General features: G+C 38.3%; 1 protein-coding gene and 1 pseudogene across 1 annotated transcript in view; one reads left to right on the top strand and one right to left on the bottom strand.

Annotated features, from left to right (window-relative positions):
* Positions 1–24,499, bottom strand: part of TEX11 (testis expressed 11) — a 404,641-nt gene that overhangs the window by 58,111 nt on the left and 322,031 nt on the right. Inside the window, 2 exon segments of the mRNA XM_023765080.1 lie at positions 9,252–9,324; positions 21,284–21,441. Coding sequence (XP_023620848.1) covers positions 9,252–9,324; positions 21,284–21,441 — 231 coding nt within the window.
* On the top strand, positions 18,062–19,126 carry LOC106699107 (annotated as a pseudogene).

Below are 24,499 nucleotides of genomic sequence, written 5' to 3'. Positions count from 1 at the left end.
GCGAGCCACATGCGGCTCTTTGGCCCCTTGAGTGTGGCTCTTCCACAAAATACCACGTGCGGGCGTACGTACAGTGTGATTGAAACTTCGTGGCCCATGCACAGAAGTAGGTTTTCGGCCTGGGCGAGTCTATTTTGAAGAAGTACTGTTGATATTTGGCTCTGTTGACTAATAAGTTTGCTGACCACTGTCCTAGGTGATAGAAATGTTTTCTGTTCTAATGAGATGACTCTGGGTGGGCTCCTAGATGGCTCCTAGATTAGGACCAGTCACCAGAGAGACCAACCCATGATTAGAAGCTTGGGATTTTCATCCCCACACCCCATTCTCTTGAAAAGAAAGAAGGGCTAGAAATGGAGTTAATGATCAAGCATGCCTATGTGATGAAGCCTCCATAATAATCCCCAAAGTATAGGGTTCGAAGAGTTTCTGGATTGGTGAACTTGTGGAGGTGCTGGGAGAGTGATGCCAGGAGAAGGAATGGAAACTCCATGCCCCTTCCCACATACCTCATCCTGTGACTATCTTCCATCTAGATGTTCATCTGTATTCTTTCATAATAAACTGGTAAACATAAGAACATGTTTCCCTAGGTTCTGTGAGCCACTCTAGCATATTATTTGAACCCAAGGTGAGAGTTGTTGGAATCTCTAATCTATAGTTGGTTTAGTGGCATCTGAAGTAGAAATGAACCCATAATCTGTGGGATGTAATGCTCTGGGTAGATAGTGTCAGAATTGAGTTGAATTGTGAGGCACCGAGCTGGTGTTGCAGAGAATTGCTTGATATGGGAAAAAAGTTCCACATATTTGGTGACTGGAAATGTCAGAAGTCAAGTGAAGGCAAAGGAGACACACAGGAAAGACAGACATGGGAGGAGAAAAACACTTTAGGTTTTTCTTCTTTAGGTTTAATACAATGTAACAATAAAAAAGACAAACAACCCAATTAAATAGGCAAATGACTTGACAGACAAGTCCTTTTTCCCAAAGAAGATACTAGTACATAAATGGCCAATGAACACACAAAAAGATGCTCAACATCATTAGTCATTAGGGAAATGCAAATGAAACCACAATGAATAACACTATTCTCACTAGGATGGCTATAATCCAAATGACATAATAGCAAATGGGAATGTAAAATGGTGCAGTTGCTGTGGAAAACTGCACAGTTCTGCAAAATTAAACATAGGATTATAATATGATACAATAATTCTACTCCTATAGACCCAAAAAATTGAAAGCAGATACTTGTATGCCAATGTTCACAGCAGCATTATTTACAATAGCAAAAAGGTGGCAGCAACCCAAGTGTCTAACAACAGATGAGTGGATAAACAAAATATGGTCTATACGTACAACAGAATATTATTCAGCCATAAAAAGGAATATAAACCTTGAAAACATTACATATGCTAAGTGAAATAAGCCAGTCACAAAGGACAAATATTGTATGGTTCCACTTAAATGAAATATCTAGAACAGGCAAAAAGTACATTAGAGTTTACCAGAAGCTGGAAGGAAGGGAATGAGAAGTTATTTTGTAATGGGTACAGAGTTTGTGTTTGGGATGATAAAAAAGTTTTGGAAATAGTAGTGATAGTTAGATAACATTGCGTATGTAATTAATGCCAATGAACTGTATATCTAAAATGGTTAAAGTGGCAAATTTTATGTTATGTATCCTGTATAATAAAAGCATAATATGCTAAGTGTCTGACCGATCGGTTGACCATTTGGTCGACCGCTCGACCAGTCGCTTTGATGCGCACTGACCACCAGGGGGCAGATGCTCAACTGGTAGGTTAGTTTACTGCTGGGGTCCCGCAGATGGGGACTGGGTGAGAGGCCAAGACACACCCTGAAGCCCTCCCGCAGTCCCTCCCTGGCCGGCCGGCCCCCATTGGCCCCGATCGCAGGCCAGGCCGAGGGACCCCACCTGTGCACGAATCGTGCACCAGGCTTGTAATATATATATATATATATTTTTTTTAAATATATTTTTATTGATTTCAGAGAGGAAGGGAGAGGGTGATAGAAACATCAATGATGAGAGAGAATCATTGATCGGCTGCCTCCTGCATGATCAGGGATCAAGCCCGCAACTTGAGCATATTCCCTGACCGGGAATCAAACTGTGATCTCCTGGTTCATAGGTTGATGCTCAATCACTGAGCCACTGCAGCCGGGCTGTTATGTATATTTTTACCACAATAAAAACTCTTACGAAATAGTTATGTACTGTATATCAACATAGAATTTTACCTTCCTCCATTCTGATATTATTAGCTATCTTACTAAATTAACCACAGGATTAGATCTCTGTAATGTACAGTTTTTGTTTCACTCTGATGCTTGCCTGTAGACTCTTCTATAAGTCACAGGCCAGAGTTTGTGTCTTTAACAAAGAAGGATAGTATCAGAGTCTCATAGAAAAGGACTATTCCAGGTACTTCAAATTACTGGTCAGAATAGACTCTTGTGTACAGGTTTCTGAGTTGACAATACAACTTTAAGACCATACCAGTGCAGTTAGTGAAGATCTCATCTATCTATCTATCTATCTATTTATTTATTTATTTATTTATTTATAATTTTTATTTTTTTTTAGTTTAGAAGCATACAGCTTTATGAAAGCAGACTGCTAACCCAAGATCCAGCAGAGCACTAATTACATAAGATTGAGTAAATTGAAGAGGAAAATTGAATTGTGGTTATTTATTTGGAATATTGTTGCTGTTTTAATGTTCTGTTTTCTGAATACATGAGAATATCTTTTCTCTTTCTTTGTAAGTTTTTTATAATTCAAAACAATTTAGTAGACTTTGCTTCTACAGATGAAATTAAAATATTTAAAAATGTATAACTCTCATTCACCTTCTCCCCATCCTACCTCTCCTTCTGAATTCAGAAACTTTTACTAAATCTCATTACTTTTCATGGCAATACAGTAGGTCCTCGGGTTACATCTGAGATCCGTTCCTATGGCACGACGTAACATGATTTTCTGATTTTCGCTGTAAGTAGGAACCTACCTATATTAAGTACCTACGTCACTCACATGGAGCACATACACAGCAGTAATGAAGTGAAACAGTAAAAAAAAAATTTAAAATAAAGATAAAATTCCTGACCTTTACTTGTGGTAAATAAATAATAAAAAACATAAAGCACATATGTACATACATCGAAATGATGGAACTTTTTTTTTATAAATAAATAGGAGATGGTGACATAACCACAAAACGACGTACGTCGAGTCCGACGTAACCAGAGGACTGTCTGTTTAGTTATTTGTCCTGGTTCTATAAAAATCTGTCCTCATTTTTAAAAAACCAGAATATAAATGGACAAATTTATTGTGTAACTAATAGTGGGGAAGGGCATGTAATAAGAATAGAGCCATAGTTGTTTAATGATTCTTCACCTTACTAACAATAGATAAGAGGTTTCCTTACAGACCCTGGGAAAACTGGAGGATGAAACAAGGCTGTGAAAAGATAAGATGCCTTGACAGGTCCATTACTCAGAAAGAAATACATTTTGAGAACAGACCAAGGACAGGGCACACTTTGATTTGGTTGCTGGGCCTGGACCCTGACACCCTCCAGGAGTTTGCCTCAGGAACGCTGACCATTCTCCAGTCCCAGGAACAGGCTGTGCTGTTTGTAACATCATAGAAGAATAGAGGCCCACTGCATGATATTTGTGCATGGGTAGGGTCCTTAGCAGCTGCCAGCTGCCGGCCAGGGCCTCCCTTCATTCCAACCACACCCTGGTAGTCAGCGCATGTCATAGTGAGTGATCGAACTCCCGGTCGGTCGAACTCCCAAGGGGACATTTTGCATATTAGGCTTTTATATATTTAGACTGACCACCTTATCATCAGACTTTGAGGTCTTGGAAGGCTGACTACAGACCTTCCCCTCCCCGTTCCATGTTACACTTGCATCTTGAAGCTGCACATAGCTATCTTCTCCCTTGTGTGTATATAATCAGCCAACTGGCGAGGGGGGCCAGAGCAGAATTTCCAGGGTGACCGACTGCTCTCCCCATACTGCCAGCATTATTGGAATAAACACTCATATATGCTTCAACCATGTCTCTGCTCAATTTGGCTCAAGTAGTGACAGGCAGCCTCGCACCCACTGTGTCTGGTTTCATAACCAAAGCCTCCCCATAGAGTATCATTTTTGAGAATGATAGCCATTTAATCAGAATAAGATACTTTTATTTATTTATTTATTTTATTGTTTAAAGTATTACAAATAGTAGTACATATGTCTCCTTCCCCCCCCCCCATTGACCTTCCCCCGACCTCCCCTACCCCCCGGGACATGCCCTCACCCCACCCCCCAGTGTCTTCTGTCCATTGGTTATGCTTATATGCATGCATACAAGTCCTTTGGTTGATCTCTTACCTCTCCCCCCTCCCCAAACACTCCCCAGCCTTCCCACTGTAATTTGACAGTCTGTTCAATGCTTCTCTGCCTCTGTATCTATCTTTTTGTTCATCCGGTTATAATGTTCTTTATTACCCATAATTGAGTGAGATCATGTGGTGTTTTTTTTTTCACTTCCTGGCTTATTTCACTTAGCATAATGTTCTCCAGTTCCATCCATGCTGCTGCAAATGGTAAGAATTCCTTCTTTTTTATAGCAGTGTAGTATTCCATTGTGTAGATGGACCACAGTTTTCTAATCCACTCATCTGTTGATGGGCATTTAGGCTGTTTCCAAATCTTGGCTATTGTAAATTGTGCTGCTATGAACATAGGGGTGCATATATCCTTTCTGATTGGTGTTTCTGTTTTCTTGGGATATATTCCTAGAAGTGGTATTACTGGGTCAAATGGCAGTTCCATTTTAAAAATATTTTAAAATATATTTTATTGATTTTTTACAGAGGGGAAGGGAGAGGGATAGAGAGTTAGAAACATTGATGAGAGAGAAACATCAATCAGCTGCCTCCTGCACACTCCCTACTGGGGATGTGCCTGCAACCAAGGTACATGCCTTTGACTGGAATCGAACCTGGGACCCTTGAGCTCGCAGGCTGATGCTCTATCCACTGAGCCAAACTGGATAGGGCCATTTTTAATTTTTTGTGGAAAAGCCATACTGTTCTCCACAATGGCTGCATCAGTCTGCATTCCCACCAGCAGTGAAGGAGGGTTCCTTTTTCTCCACATCCTCTCCAGCACTTGTCATTTGTTGATTTGTTGATGATAGCCATTCTGACAGGTGTGAGGTGGTACCTCATTGTCATTTTGATTTGCATCTCTCAGATGATTAGTGACTTTGAGCATGTTTTCATGTGTCTCTTGGCTTTCTGAGTGTCCTCTTTCGAAAAGATTCTACTTAGGTCCTTTGCCCATTTTTTGATTGGATTGTTTATTTTCCTTTTGTTGAGTTGTATGAGTTCCCTGTAAATGTTGGAGATTAAACCCTTATCAGAGATAACATTGGCAAATATGTTCTCCCATGCAGTGGGCTTTCTTGTTGTTTTGTTGATGGTTTCTTTTGCTGTGCAGAAGCTTTTTATTTTGATGTAATCCCATTTGTTTATTTTCTCCTTAGTCTCTCTTGCCCTAGGATCTGTGTCTGTAATGATATTGCTACGACATATGTCTGCAATTTTGCTGCCTAGGGAGTCCTGTAGGATTTTTATGGTTTCCCATCTTACATTCAAGTCCTTTAGCCATTTTGAGTTTGTTTTTGTGTTTGGTGTAAGTTAGTGATCTAGTTTCATTTTTTTGCATGTATCTGACCAAATTTCCCAGCACCGTTTATTAAAGAGGCTGTTTTGACTCCATTGTATGCTCTTGCCTCCTTTGTTGAATATTAATTGAGTATAATGTCTTGGGTCAATTTCTGGGTCCTCTATTCTGTTCCGTTGGTCTATATATCTGTTCTTGTGCCAGTACCAGGCAGTTTTGTGAACCATGATCTGGTGATATAGTTTGATGTCTGGTATTGTGATCCCTCCAACTTTGTTCATCTTTCTCAAGATAGCTGTGGCTATTTGGGGTCTTTTTTATTGCAGATGAATTTTTGGAGATTTTGTTCTAAATCTTTGAAATATGCCTTTGGTATTTTAATAGGTTTTGCATTGAATCTATAGATTTCTTTAGGTAGTATGGACATTTTAATAATGTTGATTCTACAAAACCATGAACATGGGATGTTCTTCCATTTGTTTATATCTTCCTCTATCTCTTTTTTCAATGTCCTGTAGTTTTCCGAGTACAGGTCTTTTATGTCCTTGGTTAAGTTTATTCCTAGGTATCTTAATTATTTTGGTGCAATGGTAAGTGGGATTGTTTTTTTCATTTCTCTTTCTGTAAGTTCATTATTGGTGTATAAAAAGGCCATAGATTTCTGGGTGTTAATTTTGTATCCTGCTACATTGCCAAATTCATTTATTAGGTCTAGTAGTTTTTTGATGGAGTCTTTGGGGTTTCCTATGTATAATATCATGTCGTCTGCAAATAAGGACAGTTTTACTTCTTCTTTTTCAATTTGGATGCCTTTTATTTTTTCTTCTTGTCTGATCGCTATGGCTAGTACTTCCAGTACTATGTTGAACAGGAGTGGTGAAAGTGGGCATCCTTGTCTTGTTCCTGTTCTTAGGGGAAATGGATTTAGTTTTTGCCCATTGAGTATGATGTTGGCTGTAGGTTTGGCATATATGGCTTTTATTATGTTGAGGTATGATCCCTCTATTCACACTTTGCTGAGAGTTTTTATCAAAAATGGGTGATGGATTTTGTCAAATGCTTTTTCTGCATCAATTGGTATGATTATGTGATTTTTGTCTCTCAATTTGTTTATGGGATGTATCATGTTTATTAATTTGAAAATATTGTACCAGCCTTGCATTCCTGGAATAAATCCCACTTGATCATGGTGTATGATCTTCTTAATATATTGCTGGATGCGATTTGCTTATATTTTTTTGAGGATTTTAGCATCTATATTCATGAGGGATATTGGCCTGTAATTCTCTTTCTTTATAGTGTATTTATCTGATTTTGGAATTAGGAAAATGCTGGCCTCATAAAAAGAGTTTGAAAATGTTCCTTCCTCTTGAATTTTATGAAATAATTTGAGAAGTATAGGTTTAGTTCTTCTTTGAATGTTTGGTAAAACTCCTGGGTGAAGCCATCTGGACCTGAGCTTTTGTTTGGTGGGAGTTTTTTTTTTTTATTACTGCTTCTATTTAATCAGTTATTGGCCTATTCAGGGTTATAGATTCTTCCTGATTCAGCTCTGGGAGATTGTATTTTTCTAGGAATTTTTCTATTTTATCCATGTTGGCATATAGTTGTTCATTGTATTTTCTTATAATCCTTTGTATTTCTGTGGTGTCAGTGTTTACTTCTCCACTTTAGTTTCTGATTTTATTTATTTGGGCTCTCTCTCTTTGTTTCTTGATGAATCTGGCTAATGGTTTATCAATTTTCTTTATCCTTTCAAAGAACCAGCTCTTGGTTTCATTGATTTTTTTGTATTGTCTTTTTAGTCTCTCTGTTTTTTATTTATGCTCTAATCTTTAAAAGAAAGATAACAATTCCTGAGCTTTACCTCTGGTAAATAAATAATAAAAAACACAAAGCACATATGTACATACATCGAAATGACGGAACTTTTCTTTTTTTAATAAATAAATGGGAGATGGTGACGTAACCATGAAACAACGTACATCAAGTTCGACGTAACCCGAGGACTGTCTGTATTTGATATCGTGATTATAGTTTGGAAGACTATTTAGCCTATATTTAGTCAGTGTTAAAAGTTGATTAAATTAGACATACCATATTTGCCAATACATCTGATAAGGGGTTAATATCCAAAATTTATACAGAACTTATAAAACAACACCAAAAAATAATCCAATTAAAAAATGAGCAAAAGACTGAATAGACACTTCTCCAACGAAGACATATGGATGGCCAATAGACACATGAAAAGATACTCAGCATCACTAATCATCAGAGAAATGCAAATTAAAACTACAATGAGATATACCTCACACCTGTCAGAATGGCTATCATCAATAAATCAACAAACAACAAGTGGAGAAAAGGGAAGGCAGATTGGTGTAGTCACTGTGGAATACAATATGGAGTTACCTAAAAATATTAAAAATGGCCTGGCTGGTGTGGCTTAGTGGTTGAGCATGGACCCATGAACCAGGAGGTCATAGTTCAATTCCCAATTGGGGCACATGCCCAGTATGCGGGCTCAATTCCCAGTAGGGAACATGCAGGAGGCAGCCAATTGCTGATTCTCTCTCATCATTGATGTTTCTATCTCTCTCTCTCTCTTCTTCTTCTCTCTCTCTGAAATCAATAAAAACATATTTAAAAAATTAAAAGTGGAACTGCCTTATGATCTAGCAATTCCACTTCTAGGAATTTATCAGAAGAAAACTGAAACACTAATTCGAAAGAATATATGCACCCCTATGTTCATTGCAGTGTTATTTACAATAGCCAGGATGTGGAAGCAGCCCCTGTGTCCATCAGTAGATGAGTAGTATTACACAATAGAATACTACTCGGCCATAAAAAGGAATAAAATTTTACCCTTTGAGACAGCATGGATGGACCTGGAGAACACTGTGCTAAATGAAATAAGCCAGTCAGAGAAAGATAAGTACATGATTTCACTCATATGTAGAATTTAATGAACAAACTGAACTAACAAGCAAAATGGAGACAGACTCATAGATAGATCATAGGTGGATAGCTCTGGGGGAGAGGGGGTTGGGCTGGTGGAGGGAATAAGCAAAAAAGAAAAAAAAGAGAACTCATGGACACAAACAACTTTGGTGATTGCAGGGAGGGGAATAGAGGTGGAAAAGAGTATAGGGAGGATAAGTGGTGATGGAAAAAAATAAAGAAAAATGCATTAAAATTTAAAAAGATATAAACTGTGATATATTTATACTGTGATAAAAAGTTGATTAAATTAGACAATTACTCTACTGACCTAAGAGTAATGAAGTCATATATATTTAATACTATATATTTTCACAAAAAAGCAAGGTAAAATATATTCTTATTCCAAACAGTGTGTCACAGAGTCAAAATAGACATACAGTGAGGAAAAATTAGTTCTTAAAGAATCATTTGACTGTCAAGTACTGCAAGAGGCACAAATTTCTGATGATAAAAGACTGGGTTATTCAGATTTCAAACATGCTTCATAACTGCATTACCAAATTCCCAGTTCCCACTATACCTGTTTCTTTCAGGAGATTCCAGACGTCTCTGCATTTATGGGTCTGCTCAAGTGCACGATTCAGAAATCTGGTCTATTGGGCAACAATTAACAAAAAATATTAGTCTCAACCAAACAAAACTTTAAGGAAATTAAAATAATCTTGACATCATTTTCATTAAAAACAGTTAAAAATAAAATTATAGTTTAAACTGAACATTTTAGAATTTATATAGAAATATTACCCTCTATTTGTACTTTTCCTTAATGTCTCAGGAAAATGAGTATTAAATAGAAAATCTGAGCATTATCAATTTCTTTAATAATCTAGGTCAGAAGAGAAGCACTGCTGCTGGGATGGTGGTGTGAGGAGCTCCATAAACCTTCTTCCCAGAAAAACAACCATAACTGAAAATTGGAAGACACAATCATGCAAAGTCTCAGGAAGTTGGCCTAAGGGCATAGAGCAAATCTATTCCAAGAAATTTACTAAGTTTCAGTTAGAACAGTGAGCACCTATGGCAGTTAAGACATGATCTGCTCACCAACTCCCCAGCTCAGTGAGATGTAAATGCTACTTTAGGTGGGTGTGGCCAATAAGATGGTGCTCCCTCTACCCTCAGCTTCCAGGCTAGAATTCCCAGAGGAGCATGCTGCCACTACCTCTCATCTTCCTTCCCAAGATCTATATTGCATAAGCTCTATTATAAAACAAGCACAACTGAGAAGCCTGGAGCTCTCTTCCTCTACCTAGCCCCCACTCCATACCAGGCATGGCATACTGAGAATACTAGGTCTCAAATGCCTTTACCTTAGCTTGCGCATAGGATAGGGTTTCCATGCTGGGAGAGGTAAGGCAAGAATGCCTGGGACTATGACTCTTGCCCAGCCCTCAACTCACAGAGCTTGATTGTCACTCTGATAGAAATGGGCCACCGTTCTTGCCTGCAGCAACAAAACAAGAGTACGGAGTTTCTGCTCAGGAGGAGAGGCAGGCCATTAGAAGAGTGAGCTTTGTAGGTTTACCTAAAAGGACTGACTTTAATTGGAAAGAGGCATGGGAGAGTTCAAGTCTAAGGGCATTATAAAAAAAACATGGAGATCTTGGTGTTAAACAATTAAGAGGTGGCTGGTAGCTCAATGATATCAACAAGCAAAACAGTAGACCAGCTCTTATAAAGAGAACCAAGGAAAGAAAAAGCTAAGAAGATTCCTTCCCCTTCAATTTGTGCCAAAGAGCATTTTCAAACACACACACACATACACACACACACATACACACACACACACACACACGAGTTATGACTAATAGCTGGGTGTGATAACAATAGAAGGACATTTAGAAACTTAACAGGGAGGTCAGGGAAAGAGATGGTAAAAAATAACCTTGCTAAAAACCACTTTCATCCCTTTGGGGAAGAGGGGTCACGGTGACTGCACGGGCAAAGATTGTGCCCTCTGAGGAGTGATACAGCTATGGAAAATAGACTTCAATGAACTAGAACAGCCAAGTCACTAAACAAATTAACAAGCAAATATTAACAACAAGTCCCAGAAGGGGAACCAGTGTTCAAAGATATATATGATGTTCAGTTTTCAACAAAAAAATTATGAGATATGTGAAGAAACAGGAATGTGTGTCTCACATGCAGGAAAAAAAGCAGGCAACAGGAAGTTATTTTTAAAAGGTTCACATGTTGAACTGAGCATACACATATTTCAAAGCATCTATTTTAAATATGTTCAAACAACTAAAGGAAACCACACAAAAGGAAGAATGTCTGATGACATTGCCTCAGCAAATATAGAATCTCAATAAAGAAGGCAGTAGGATAACACAGTTAACATGATGAAAGAAAATAACAGTAACCAAGAATCTAATATCCAGCAAAACTATCTTTCAGAACTGAAAGCAAAATAAAGAAATTCTCCAATAAACAAAAGCTGAGAGAATATGTTGCTACCAGAATTATTTTTACAAAAAATCTAAAAGAAGTTCTTTGGCTGAAAACAAGTGACACCAGATAGTAATTTGAATCCAAATAACAAAATAAAGTCCAATGGTAAAAGTAGCTGCATAACTATAGGAGACAATATGAAGATATATTTCATTTTTCTTCTCTTAATTTTAAAAAAGCAATTGTATAACACTGTATACAGTTTTTATACTTAATAGATATCCATAAATTTCCACCAACCCAAGAAGAAGACACATCCTTCTAAAGCACATATGGCCCTAGCTGGTTTGGCTCAGTGGATAGAACGTTGGCCTGTGGACAGAAGGGTCCTGGGTTTGATTCCTGTCAAGAGCACATGCCTGGGTTGCGGGCTCGATCCCGAGTAGGGGGCAAGCAGGAGGCAACCGATCAATGATTCTCTCTCATCACTTATGTTTCTATCTCTCTCTCCCTTCTCCCTTCCTCTCTGAAATCAATAAAAACATATTAAAGCACATATAGCACTTTCTTCACTACAGACGATATGCTAGGCCACAACACAAACTTCAAATAAACTTAAAGTGTTTTGAAGTATCACAAAGTATGTACTCTAACCACAGTGGAATAAGATTAGAAATCAATAAGGTAATAAAATTTTGGAAATTCACAAATATGTGGATATAAAACAACAGATTCTTAAGTAAATAATAGGTCAAAAACTAAGTCACAATGGCCTGGCCAGTGTTGCTCAGCAGTTGAGTGTCGACCCAGGAACCAGGAGGTCACTGGTTCCATTCCTGGTTAGGGCACATGCCTAGATTTCAGGCTCAATCCCCAGTAGAGGGTCTGCAGGAGGCAGCCAATGGATGAGGTTCTTCTTTCATTGTTGTTTCTATCTCTCTCTCCCTCTTCCTTTCCCTCTTTCTAAAAAGCAATGAAAACATATTTTAAAAAATCACAATGAATAAAAAGAAAAATGCAACATACCAAAACTAATGGGGTGCTGCTTAAACAGTATGCTATGGTCTGAATGTGTCCCTCACAAATTCCTTAACCCCCAAAGGTGAAGGTATTAGTAGGTGGGGCCATATGGAGGTGGTAAAGTCATGAGAGTAGAGCCCTCATGAATGGGACTAGTGCCTTTTATAAGAGATCTCTAGTCCTGTCCACCATGTGAGGATACAGTAAGAAAGTGCCAGCAATGAACCAGGAAGATGGCCCTTACCAGATAATGTGACTAGACTGGCACCTTGATCTGGGACTTCCAAACTCCCGAACTGTGAAAAAGAAATTCCTATTGTTCATAAGCTATGTAGTCTGCGGTATTTACTTATACTATTTCAGACAGACTGAGACACAGTGCTTAGAGCAGGGGTGGGCAAACTTTTTGACTCGAGGGCCACAATGGGTTCTTAAACTGGACTGGAGAGCCGGAACAAAAGCATGGATGGAGTGTTTGTGTGAACTAATATAAATTCAAAGTAAACATCATTACATAAAAGGGTACGGTCTTTTTTTTTTTTTAGTTTTATTCATTTCAAATGGGCCGGATCCAGCCCGCGGGCCGTAGTTTGCCCATGGCTGGCTTAGAGGGAAATTCATAGTTGTAAAAGGTGATAATCCAAAAGAAAGAAATATTTCAAATCAATAACCAGACTTCCAATTTAAGAAACTGGAAAGAGAAGAGCAAATTAACCTTAAGCAACCAGAAGGAAGAAAATAATAAAGATTAGAGTGAGACTTAATGAAATGGAAACTGGAAGCATAATAGGATAAAAACTGAACCCAGAGGAGAACCAAGATGGCAGCATAGGTAAACACCGGAGTTTGCTGCCTCGAACACCACTTCAAAAATACAACTAAAAGACGGAAAGGACATCATCCAGAACCACAGGAAGGCTGGCTGAGTGGAAATTCTACATCTAGAAGGAAAGAGAAAAGCATACCGAGACTCAGAAGAGGCGCAGTGCGGAAGTAAAATACTAAGGTGCGGAGTGCCTGCGGAGAGGGCTGGCGGCTGAGGGCGCGGTTGTCGTTTTCAATCGGGAGGGAGTCTCAGGCTCTGAGCTCCAGTTCCGGGCGAGTCTCTAGGGACCCAGACTCATAAGGGAGAAGCGGGACTGTCTGGGATCGGTCAGAACCCGAGGGCAGCTTTCTCTCGGAGGGGCTTACAGCGATTACCGGGACACTGAGAAGCAGAGCCTCTGAGGGCAGGACTGAGAGCAGTCATAACTGCTAGCCCTGCCCTCTTGATCCCATGAAACTCGCCCCGCCCAAGCCCTGCATGGAGGCTTTTACTGGATAGCCACAGGCAAAGGCTAGATTAGCACCTCCCTAGAGATCCAGGAGCCAGGAAGCCCAGAGGTCAGAGTGGGACCATCCGGTTTGCAGCTCCGTGGAACCATAAAAGACACACTCAGGGGGCAGACTCAGTGAGCACCAAAGCCCCATTGAAGCAAGTCTTGCCCCAGAGGGGTGTCTCCAGGACAGAAGTTCTCCCACTGCAGACACAGCTGATTCTCACAGCCAATTGGCCTGGAGGTCAATTCCTCACAGTGATAACTACAACAATCAAGGCATAATTACAACAAGACTGTGCACAAAGCCCACAAGGGGGTGCACTAAGAGTGTCTACCTCAGGTAATTGGGACACTTAGCACAGAAAGGCACTCTATCGACACAGCGAAGCATAAAAAATGCCGAGACAAAGAAACAGGACACAAATGACAGACATGGAGGAAAGCAAACTTCTGAATATAGAGTTCAAAACCACACTTTTAAGGTCTTTAAAGAACTGTCTAGAAGCCGCTGATAAATTTAGTAAGGCCCTCGAAAAGACTGGTGAGGCCGCCGATAAATGTAGTGAGATCTTCAAGAAATCTAGTGAGACCCTCGATGTTGTGATAAAGAACCAACTAGAAATTAAGCATACACTGACTGAAATAAAGAATATTATACAGACTCCCAACAGCAGACCAGAGGATTGCAAGAATCAAGTCAAAGATTTGAAATACGAAGAAGCAAAAAACACCCAACCAGAAAAGCAAAATGAAAAAAGAATCCAAAAATACGAAGATAGTGTAAGGAGCCTCTGGGACAGCTTCAAGCGTACCAACATCTGAATTATAGGGGTGCCAGAAGAAGAGAGAGAGCAAGATATTGAAAACCTATTTGAAGAAATAATGACAGAAAACTTCCCCTACCTGGTGAAAGAAATAGGCTTACAAGTCCAGGAAGCGCAGAGAACCGCAAACAAAAGGAATCCACAGAGGACCACACCAAGACACATCATAATTAAAATGCCAAGAGCAAAAGACAAAGAGAGTATCCTAAAAGCAGCAAGAGAAAGAAAATCGGTTACCTACAAGGGAGTACCCATACGAATGTCAGCTGATTTCTCAACAGAAACTTTGCAGGCCAGAAGGGAGTGGCAAGAAATATACAAAGTGATGAATACCAAGAACCTACAACCAAGACTACTTTATCCAGCAAAGCTATCATTCAGAAGTGAAGGTCAGATAAAGAGATTCACAGATAAGAAAAAGCTAAAGGAGTTCATCACCACCAAACCAGTATTATATGAAATGCTGAAAGGTATCCTTTAAGAAGAGGAAGAAGAAGAAAAAGGTAAAGATACAAATTATGAACAACAAATACACGTCTATCAACAAGTGAATCTAAAAATCAAGTGAATAAATAATCTGATGAACAGTATGAACTGGTGATTGTAATAGAATCAGGGACATAGAAAGGGAATGGACTGACTATTCTTGGGGTGGAGGGGGGAAGGGGTGTGGGGAGTTCGGGAAGAGATTGGACAATAATCGTGCATCTATGGATGAGGACAGTGGGTGGGGAGTGAGGGTGGAGGGTGGGGTGGGAACTGGGTGGAGGGGAGTTATGGTGGGAAAAAAGAGGAACCAATGTAATAATCTGAACAATAAAGATTTAAAAAAAATAAAATAAATGTGCATACCTTAAAAAAAAAAACTGAATCCAAAAGTTGGTTCTTGAAAAAAATCAACAAAATTGATAAGCCTTGTATAAACTGACCAAGAAAAAAAGTAAGAAGACACAAATGGCTAAAATTAGGAATGAAAGAGGTGGCATCATTATCAACCTTACAGAAATAAAAAGTATGATTATAAGCAAATACTATGAACAATTGTAAACCTAAAAATTAGACAACTTTGATTGAGAGGGATGTATTTCTAGAAACATAAACTATTGAAACTGACTCAAAAATAGAAAATTTGAATAGAATACCAAAAAAAAGAAGTAAAACATTTATACTCTGAAAATTGCAAAACACTGTTGGAAGAAATTAAAGATCTAAACAAATGGAAATATATTCCATTTTTATGGATTAGAAGACTTAATATTGTTAAGATTGCAATAAATAATCTCCAAACTGATCTACAGATTCAGTGCAATCCCTATTGAAACCTTATCTGGCTTCTTTGCAAAAATTGACAAATTGATCCTAACTTTCATATGGAAATTCAAGGGAACCAGAATAGCCAAAACAATCTTGAAAAAAGAAGAAAGTTGAAGGACTAATACATCTCTATTTCAAAAGAAACAGCCTAAGTGCCCATCAGCAGATGAGTGGATTAGAAAACTGTGGTACATCTACACAATGGAATACTACACTGCTGTAAAAAAAAAAGGAATTCTTACCATTTGCAACAGCATGGATAGAACTGGAGAACATTATGCTAAGTGAAATAAGCCAGTCAGTGAAAGATAAATACCACATGATCTCACTCATTTGTGGAATAGAATTAACAACATAAACTGATGAACAAAAACAGATCCAGAGACAGAGAAGCATCGATCAGACCGTCAAACCTCAGAGGGAAGATAGGGGAGAGCAGGGGTAAGGGGGAAAGATCAACCAAAGGACTTGTATGCATGCATATAAGCTTAACCAATAAACACAGACACCAGGGGGATGAGGGTATGAGTGTGGGGGGACAATGAGGGGATAAGGACACATATGTAATACCTTAATCAATAAAGAAAAAAAGTTACTACAAAGCTACAATGATAAAATCAGTGTGGTATTGCCACAAGGATAGACACAGATATCAATGGAATAGAACTGAGTTTCTAAAAATAAACCTTTTCATGTATGGACAATTGATTTTCAACAATGGTCCCAAGATAATTCAATGGGAAAAAATAGTTTTCAAAAAATGGTCCTGGGACAACAGGGTATTCAAATGCAAAAGAATAACTCTGGACTATTATCTTATACCACCCATACAAATTAACTCAAAATGGATCATAGACCCAAATGGTAAGAACTAAAAATATAAAACTCTTAGAAAAAAACAGGAATGAACCTAAAAGACACTGGATTAGGCAATGATCTTAGACATAAAACCAAAAACACAAGCAACAGCAACAAAATAAATAAAATGGACATCATCAAGATTAAAAATGTCTCTGCTTCTGGAGGGACCTGGAGTGTATTATGCTAAGTGAAATAAGTCAATCAGAGAAAGACAAGTATCACATGATCTCACTTACATGTGGAATCTAAAAAACAAAATAAACTGATGAACAAAATAGATCCAGAGACATAGAAACATGGAACAGACTGTGGAATCTCAGAGAGAAGGGGGGGGGGGGGGACGGATGGATGGGAAGAGATCAACCAAAGAACTTGTATGCATATATGCATAACCCATGGACACAGACAATAGGTGGTGAAGGCCTGGGATGGGGTGTGAGTGTGGACTAGAAGGGGACAATGGGAATGAAAGGGGACATCTATAATACTTTCAACAATAAAGATAAAAATTTTTAAAAAGAATAAAAATGGTTAGTGCTACAATTAAGCACAGTGCCTATATTATATACTTAAAATTTGCTTGGGTTAGATCTTATGTTAAGTGTTCTTAATACATAGACACACAAATAATAATAGTAATAATTATAAGGATGGGAAAAAACTGGGAGATGATGGATATATTTATGGCCTTAATGGTGGTGATGGTGTCATGGGTGTATACTTATCCCTAAATTCATGGAGTTGTATTCATTAAATGTGTACAGTGTTTTATATGTTAAACTATACCTTAATAAAGTGGTTTTAAAAAAAAGAAAAAATAAATAAATAAAAATGTTTGTGCTTCAAGGGGTACTAGCAATAAAGGGAAATGGAACCACATAATGGGAGAGAATAATTATAAATTATATCTGATAAGTGCCTAGCATCAATATATAAAGAACTATTAAAATTCAATAATAAAAAGACAAATAACCTTATTAAAACAGTAAAAAAATCTGAATAAACATTTTCCAAAGAAGGCATATAAATGGCAAATAAGCACATGAAAAGATGCTCAACACCTTTTGTCATTAGTCATTAGTAATGACATGATTAGTCATTAGGGAAATGCATATCAAAACTGTAATGAGAGAGCACTTCATACTCACTAGGATGGCCATAATCCAAAGGACATAATAGGAAGTGGTGGTAAGGAGGTGAAGAAAGTGGAATCACCATCTATTGCTGCTGGGAATATAAAATGGTGCAGCTGCTTTGGAAAATGGTCTGGTAGTTCCTCAAATGATTTAAACATAAAGTTACCATATGGCCCAGCAATTCCACTTGTATGTATATACTCAAGAGAAATGAAAACACATATCCACAAAAACTTTGGACATGCAGCATTATTCATTATATCTGAAAATTGGAAAAACCCCAATATCCATCAATGGGTGAATGGATAAACAAAATGTGGTATATTCATACAATGGAATATTATTTAGCCATAACAAGGAATGAAGTATTGGTACAAGCTACAACATGGAGAACCTAACAAAAATTATTGAAAAATTATAGGCTCTCTGCTCCCCCTGTTCATCAGAAAACCTCTCTTCCTGAGCTGTGCCAGCAGCCACAACCCTGAGACACGATGGTGAAGGTCGGAGTGAACGCATTTGGCCGCATTGGGCGCCTGGTCACCAGGGCTGCTTTTAACTCTGGCAAAGTGGATATTGTCACCATCAATGACCCCTTAAATGACCTCAACTACATGGTGTACATGTTCCAGTATGACTCTACTCATGGCAAGTTCAAAGGCACAGTCAAGCTGAGAATGGGAAGCTTGTCGTCAATGGAAAGTTCATCTCCATCTTCCAGGAGCGAGATCCCACCAACATCAAATGGGGGGATGCTAGTGCTGAGTATGTTGTGGAGTCCACCTGTGTCTTCACTACCATGGACTAGGCTGGGGCTCACTTGAAGGGCAGAGCCAAGAGAGTCATCATCTCTACCCCTTCTGCGGATGCCCCCATGTTTGTGATGGGTGTGAACCATGACAAGTATGACAACTCCCTCAAGAGTGTCAGCAATGCCTCCTGCACCACCAAATGCTTGGCCCCCCTGGCCAAGGTCATCCATGACAACTCTGGCATCATGGAGGGACTCATGACCAGTCCATGCCATGACTGCCACCCAGAAGATCATGGATGGCCCCTCTGGGAAGCTGTGGTATGATGGCTGAGGGGCTGCCCAGAACATCATCCCTGCTTCTACTGGCGCTGCCAAGGCTGTGGGCAAGGTCACCCCTGAGCTGAATGGGAAGCTCACTGGCATGGTCTTCCGTGTCCCCACCCCCAATGTGTCAGTTGTGGATCTGACATGCGGCCTGGAGAAAGCTGCCAAATACGATGATATCAAGAAGGTAGTGAAACAGGCATCAGAGGGCCCCCTCAAAGGCATCCTGGGCTGTACTGAGGACCAGGTTGTCTCCTGCGACTTTAACAGTGATACCCACTCCTCCACCTTTGATGTTGGGGCTGGCATTGCCCTCAATGACCACTTTGTCAAGCTCGTTTCCTGCTATGACAATGAATTCGGCTACAGCAACTGGGTGGTGGACCTCATGGTCCACATGGCCTCCAAGGAGTAAGAGTCCCCTGAACCACCAGCCCCAGCAAGAGGAAGAGAGGCCCTCAGCTGCTGGGGAGTCCTTGTCCCAGATCGATCCCCTGACACATTGAGAATCTCCTGACCACCGTTTCCATCCCAGACCCCCTGAAGAAGGGGAGGGGCATAGGGAGCCCTACTTTGCCATGCACCATCAATAAAGTTCACTGTACCCAGCCAAAAAAATAAAAGGATCTAATTATAAAAGACTATAAATAGTATAATGACATTTACATGAAATATCTAGAATAGGAAAATCTATAGAGACAAAAAGGAGATGAGTGGTTGCCTAGGGCTGGTAGTAGGGATGGAAAGTCACTGCTAATTGGCAAGGGATTTTTAAAGTGAGGAACAAGTTCTAAAATGAGATTGTGTTGATAGTTGTACAACTCTGTGAATATTCTAAAAATCATAAAATTGTATATTATAAATGGGTAAATTATAAGGTATGTGAATTATACCTCAATAAGTCTGTTAAAAAATAATCTAGGACATGGGTCAGGATACTTTTCTGTAAAAGGCCACAGAGTAAATATTTTAGGCTTTGTCAGACACATAAACTCTCTTTCACATATTGTTCTATATTTTCATTTACAATCTTTTACAAATGTAAAAACCATTCTTAACTCTGAGGGTATAGAAAAACAGACTGTAGGCCTGATTTGGCCAGTTAGCAGTAGTTTATCTGCACCTATTATAGGTAAAAGATGTGGTTTCTTGATAAATTATAATTACTATATTTTTAAAAGCATCTCTCACTTCCTCCTAACTCATACTCAGGAGATCAGAGACAATGTTGATAAGATTATAAAGGATAGCTACAGTCCTTTATCATCTATTTATCTGGAAATATTCCACGTTAAGAGGATTTACAGAACAAGGAACTGATGTATTTAGTAGAATCCAACAAATCCTCATTAGAAAGACAGAGCATCATTCATACAGACTGAACTTAGATGGTGAAAGGCAGAAGTGCATCTTCAATTACCTAAACAGAAATCCTTTCAAAGGCAAAGGAAATTATATAAGGGTTACTAAGATAGTTCTTAGGAAATATTAGGGTGTGCAAGAGAAAGAACAGAAAAAAAGAACAGTTGTTAGAAACAAACAAAATAATTAAGAGTTTGTACTTAAGATTTTGTGAAATTTCCCTCACGTCAATTTGATCTCCATTCACTGAGATACAAAATTTAATATCGGGACTACCAACTTAAAAGGAAAACTTTAAAAAAGTTAAAAGCACTATGCAAAAACAATATGTTATTACTATTTTTTAGTAAAGCATAAAAATCTTATTGAGAATAAAATTACATTTGCCCTCACTTGTTAAGAAGCAAAATTGTTATTTTTTTGTTTTGCTCTGGGGCACATAGATTCTTTTCTCATCTTTTATAATGGAAAGGTTTCTAAAAAGGGGATATTTTACTCCTCAGGGATAAGAGCTCTGTCTTCTTTATTCCCAGTATTTAGCAGAGTGTTGGTACTCAAATGTTTTTTGAGTTATCCTCAACAAGGGAAGAGAAAGGAAGGAAAATGTGTCACCAGAAATCTGTGAGAGTTTGTTCCAGATCTGAAGAATCATATATGAAAAAAGAGATTAACCAAAGAGAATAACCAGGCAAGAAGGATTTATATCCATTGGAAAGAAAAGAAGCTGGCAAATATGAGAAATTGGGAAGACTTTTTGTTGTTTTTGTCTAGGTAAAAGAAAAAAAGGAGATAATTTAGGCAAAGGTAGGAATTCTGTCTTCTTGTTAAAATTGAGTTGATAATAAAATATTTAAGGACATGGGCCAAAGAAAGCAAATGCAATTGAGCAAAGAACAACAAGCCACATAAATAATTTCAGATGGCTTATCATCAAAGCTGTAGAAGTAGAGGAGTTCTTCCTTAAAGAATATGTGAAAGGAAACAAAAGAGAAAAAACTCCTATGGACCACATATGATCACAGGGAGACGATGAAATTAAAGAATATTTAAGGGACATTTTAAAAGAAGTGACATTCAATCTTTTAAAAAGATGCCAAGCCAAAGGTAACCTTTAGATGCTGCTGGAAGGAAGGAAATAATTCTTTAAAAAAAAGAAAATAAGAAAAGGACTGCATCAGGGAAGGCAGACATACCAAATAGCACACTGAAATCTTGTGTTTTATTTGAAGGTTGCACATTACCTGTTCAAAAGCTGTTGAAGCTTTTCTCCCTTGCTCTAGATCAACTGAAGCTGCCATCAGTAAACATGTTTTCTGTGCAATCAGAATTACTTGATCAGAAGGACAAAACTGGGACAGCTGATAAGAAATAACCAGAACATTAATGAATAGTGAGAATTCTGCCAAGCGAACACAAACAATCAGAATGAAAATCAGCAATATTCTGTCTGAATGAGAAAATTCAGCTGGAAAAGCACATCTCACTTTAAAAATGATATAGACTATAACATTAATTTACAGTTTCAATTTTATATTACTTTCTATTGTTTTTAAGCACCTTTCTAGAGATAAAATGGTTGATTTCTTCATAATTTTCCTATCTTTCCCAGTAATAAGTACTGTCATTTGGCCCTGTATTTCTATTTAGTGATCTATTTCTTGGTTTATGTGTTAATTTTTAAGTGATTCCTCCTCCCCCCAGCAAACAGATTTCCCTATTGTATTGTGTAGAACTGAAATTAGTCCATATATTGCCATGGTTGAAAGAGACAATGCCAAATCTTGACAGGCATTAGACATAACCTCATCATTAAACCTTGTCCTCTAGCTTTAGGAAAAAACTCCCTGATTTGCATTAAAATAAAACTCTAGACCACTTGGGATTTTCACATGGAATCCTACTAGTGCTACAACAAATGTCAAAACTAAAAGCAATTTATTTCACTTAATTAATTAAAATTATACCCGAACTTCCAAAGACTATTTCTTAATCTTCCCAAATGTTTAGTTGACCATCACTGAATTAATAGCATTTCAAGACACCCAATCTCTCTAGGTGTCAAGTTACTCGTATCTAAGACCACAGAGTTGTACTAGATTATAGTTCTCTCCAGTTTGAAAACTCTTACCATTTAATCAATATAGCAAACTGCATACTCCTGAATGTGTATGAACAATATTCTTTAGCATGTCTTCTTTTATTCTTTCATCAATCTTTGTTTTTCTTTCTGGCATTTAACTTCTACCTTGGAGGCGAATAACTATTTAAAAATGCTTATAATTGGAAAACAAGCTCACAAATCTTTACATACAGAACCTGCTCTACAAAATAGTAGGAAAAAGTAGGCCCAAGCTTTTTAGGATCCTTTTTACTCCATGTTGTCCCCAGATATCTATTCTATATTCCTTTAGACTTATACCCTTAAACCTTACTAATATTTTGATAATTGACAAATTGTTAGAGGATTTCCCTCCTAAAAATAGTTATATTTTAATATAGGCCTCTCAGAGACTGAAATTCCTTCAAAGGCAAAGAAGTCACTTGTGGCAGAACTTTAGGCTCCATGATGGTCGTCAGCGATATTTTGATATGGTGAGACCTCCTTCATGCTCTCACATTATACCCTATAGCATGGGTGGGGAACATCTGGCCCACAGGCCATATTAGGCCTTCAAAATCATTTCATCTGGCCCTGCCAAGGCATTCAGGGTGAGTTCATTAAACGTTTGACCAAATATAGCAGGCTATTTTTTTTTATTGCTTAAAATATTACAAAGGGTATTACATATGTGTCCTTTTTTTCCCCCCGCCCTTGACAATCCCCTGGCCTCCCCTACCCCCCAGTGTCTTATGTCCATTGGTTATGCTTATATGTATGCATACAAGTCCTTCGGTTGATCTCTTACCCCCCTCCCTCCTGCCCCCCAACCCTCCCTGGCCTTCCCGCTGCAGTTTGACAATCAGTTTGAGGCAGCTCTGCCTCTGTATCTATTATTGTTCATAAGTTTATAATGGTCTTTATTATCCATGAATGAGTGAGATCATGTGGTATTTTTCCTTCATTGACTGGCTTATTTCACTTAGCATAATGCTCTCCAGTTCCATCCATGCCATTGCAAATGGTAAGAGTTCCTTCTTTTTTACAGCAGCATAGTATTCCATCGTGTAGATGTACCACTGTTTTCTAATCCATTCATCTACTGATGGGCACTTAGGCTGTTTCCAGATCTTAGCTATGGTGAATTGTGCTGCTATGAACATACGGATGCACATATCCTTTCTGATTGGTGTTTCTGGTTTCTTGGGATATATTCCTAGAAGTGGGATCACAGGGTCAAATGGGAGTTCCATTTTTAGTTTTTTGAGGAAACTCCATACTGTCTTCCATAGTGGCTGCACCAGTCTGCATTCCCACCAGCAGTGCACGAGTGTTCCTTTTTCTCCACATCCTCTCCAGCACTTGTCGTTTGTTGATTTGTTGATGATAGCCAGCCAAGCAGGCTAATTTTTAAGCTGATAATTTTTTTAGCATATTAGGCTTTTATTATATAGGATAAAGACAACAGGAAATTTCTAGTTCTGAAGTTTGGTCCTGAGGTAATATAAATGTCCCCAAAATGACAATTATAAAACATAATCCAAAAGAGAATATAATGCAGGACTTGTAGATACTGGTGAATATTGAGTGGTGAGAGAAGGGAAGGTGAGGTGGATGTAGGATAACCTTTCACAATCACCTTAGAATCACTGTTCATTATTCTTCCAGCTCCCACAACAGAAAGAATGAGTAAAATATTTTTCATTCAGTAGTTTTTGGCATAAATAAAGCACATTCTTATGGAAATATCACCTGTGTTCTGAATAGTCATATCAATTATCAGAAAGCCTGCTTCCAGCATAAGGACATTTGTGCTTAATTTTCTGCATTGAGAATTTGACATTTTTCTAACCAAAGTTTTATAAAGACTAAGTTCCTATTAACTTTGTTTTCCATGAATCATCACATATAAGTTGTTTGCAAATAATAATTATGGATTCATAGTGCCCCCATTTTCTTCTTTTTTTAATTTAATTTAATTTTTTAAAGTATTACAAATAGTAGTACATATGTCTCCTTTTTTTCCCCATTAACCTCCCTCTGGACTCCCAGACCCCCCAGCACATGCCCTCCCCCTCCCCCAGTGTCTTACACACATTGGTTATGCTTATATGCATGCATACAAGTCCTTCAGTTGATCTTTTACACCCCCAACCCTCCCCTTCCTCCCCGCTGTAGTTTGACAGTCTGTTCAATGCTTCATTGCATCTGTGTCTATTTTTGTTCATCAGTTTATAATGTTCTTTATATTCCACAAATGAGTGAGATCATGTGGTATTTATCTTTCACTGACTGGCTTATTTCACTTAGCATAATGTTCTCCAGTTCTATCCATGCTGTTGCAAATGGTAAGAATTCC

This window comes from Myotis lucifugus, unplaced genomic scaffold (assembly GCF_000147115.1).
Source record: "Myotis lucifugus unplaced genomic scaffold, Myoluc2.0 scaffold_4, whole genome shotgun sequence".
Classification (NCBI taxonomy): domain Eukaryota; kingdom Metazoa; phylum Chordata; class Mammalia; order Chiroptera; family Vespertilionidae; genus Myotis; species Myotis lucifugus.
Note: the sequence above shows the minus strand (reverse complement) of the source record. Positions and strands in the feature narration are given on the sequence as shown.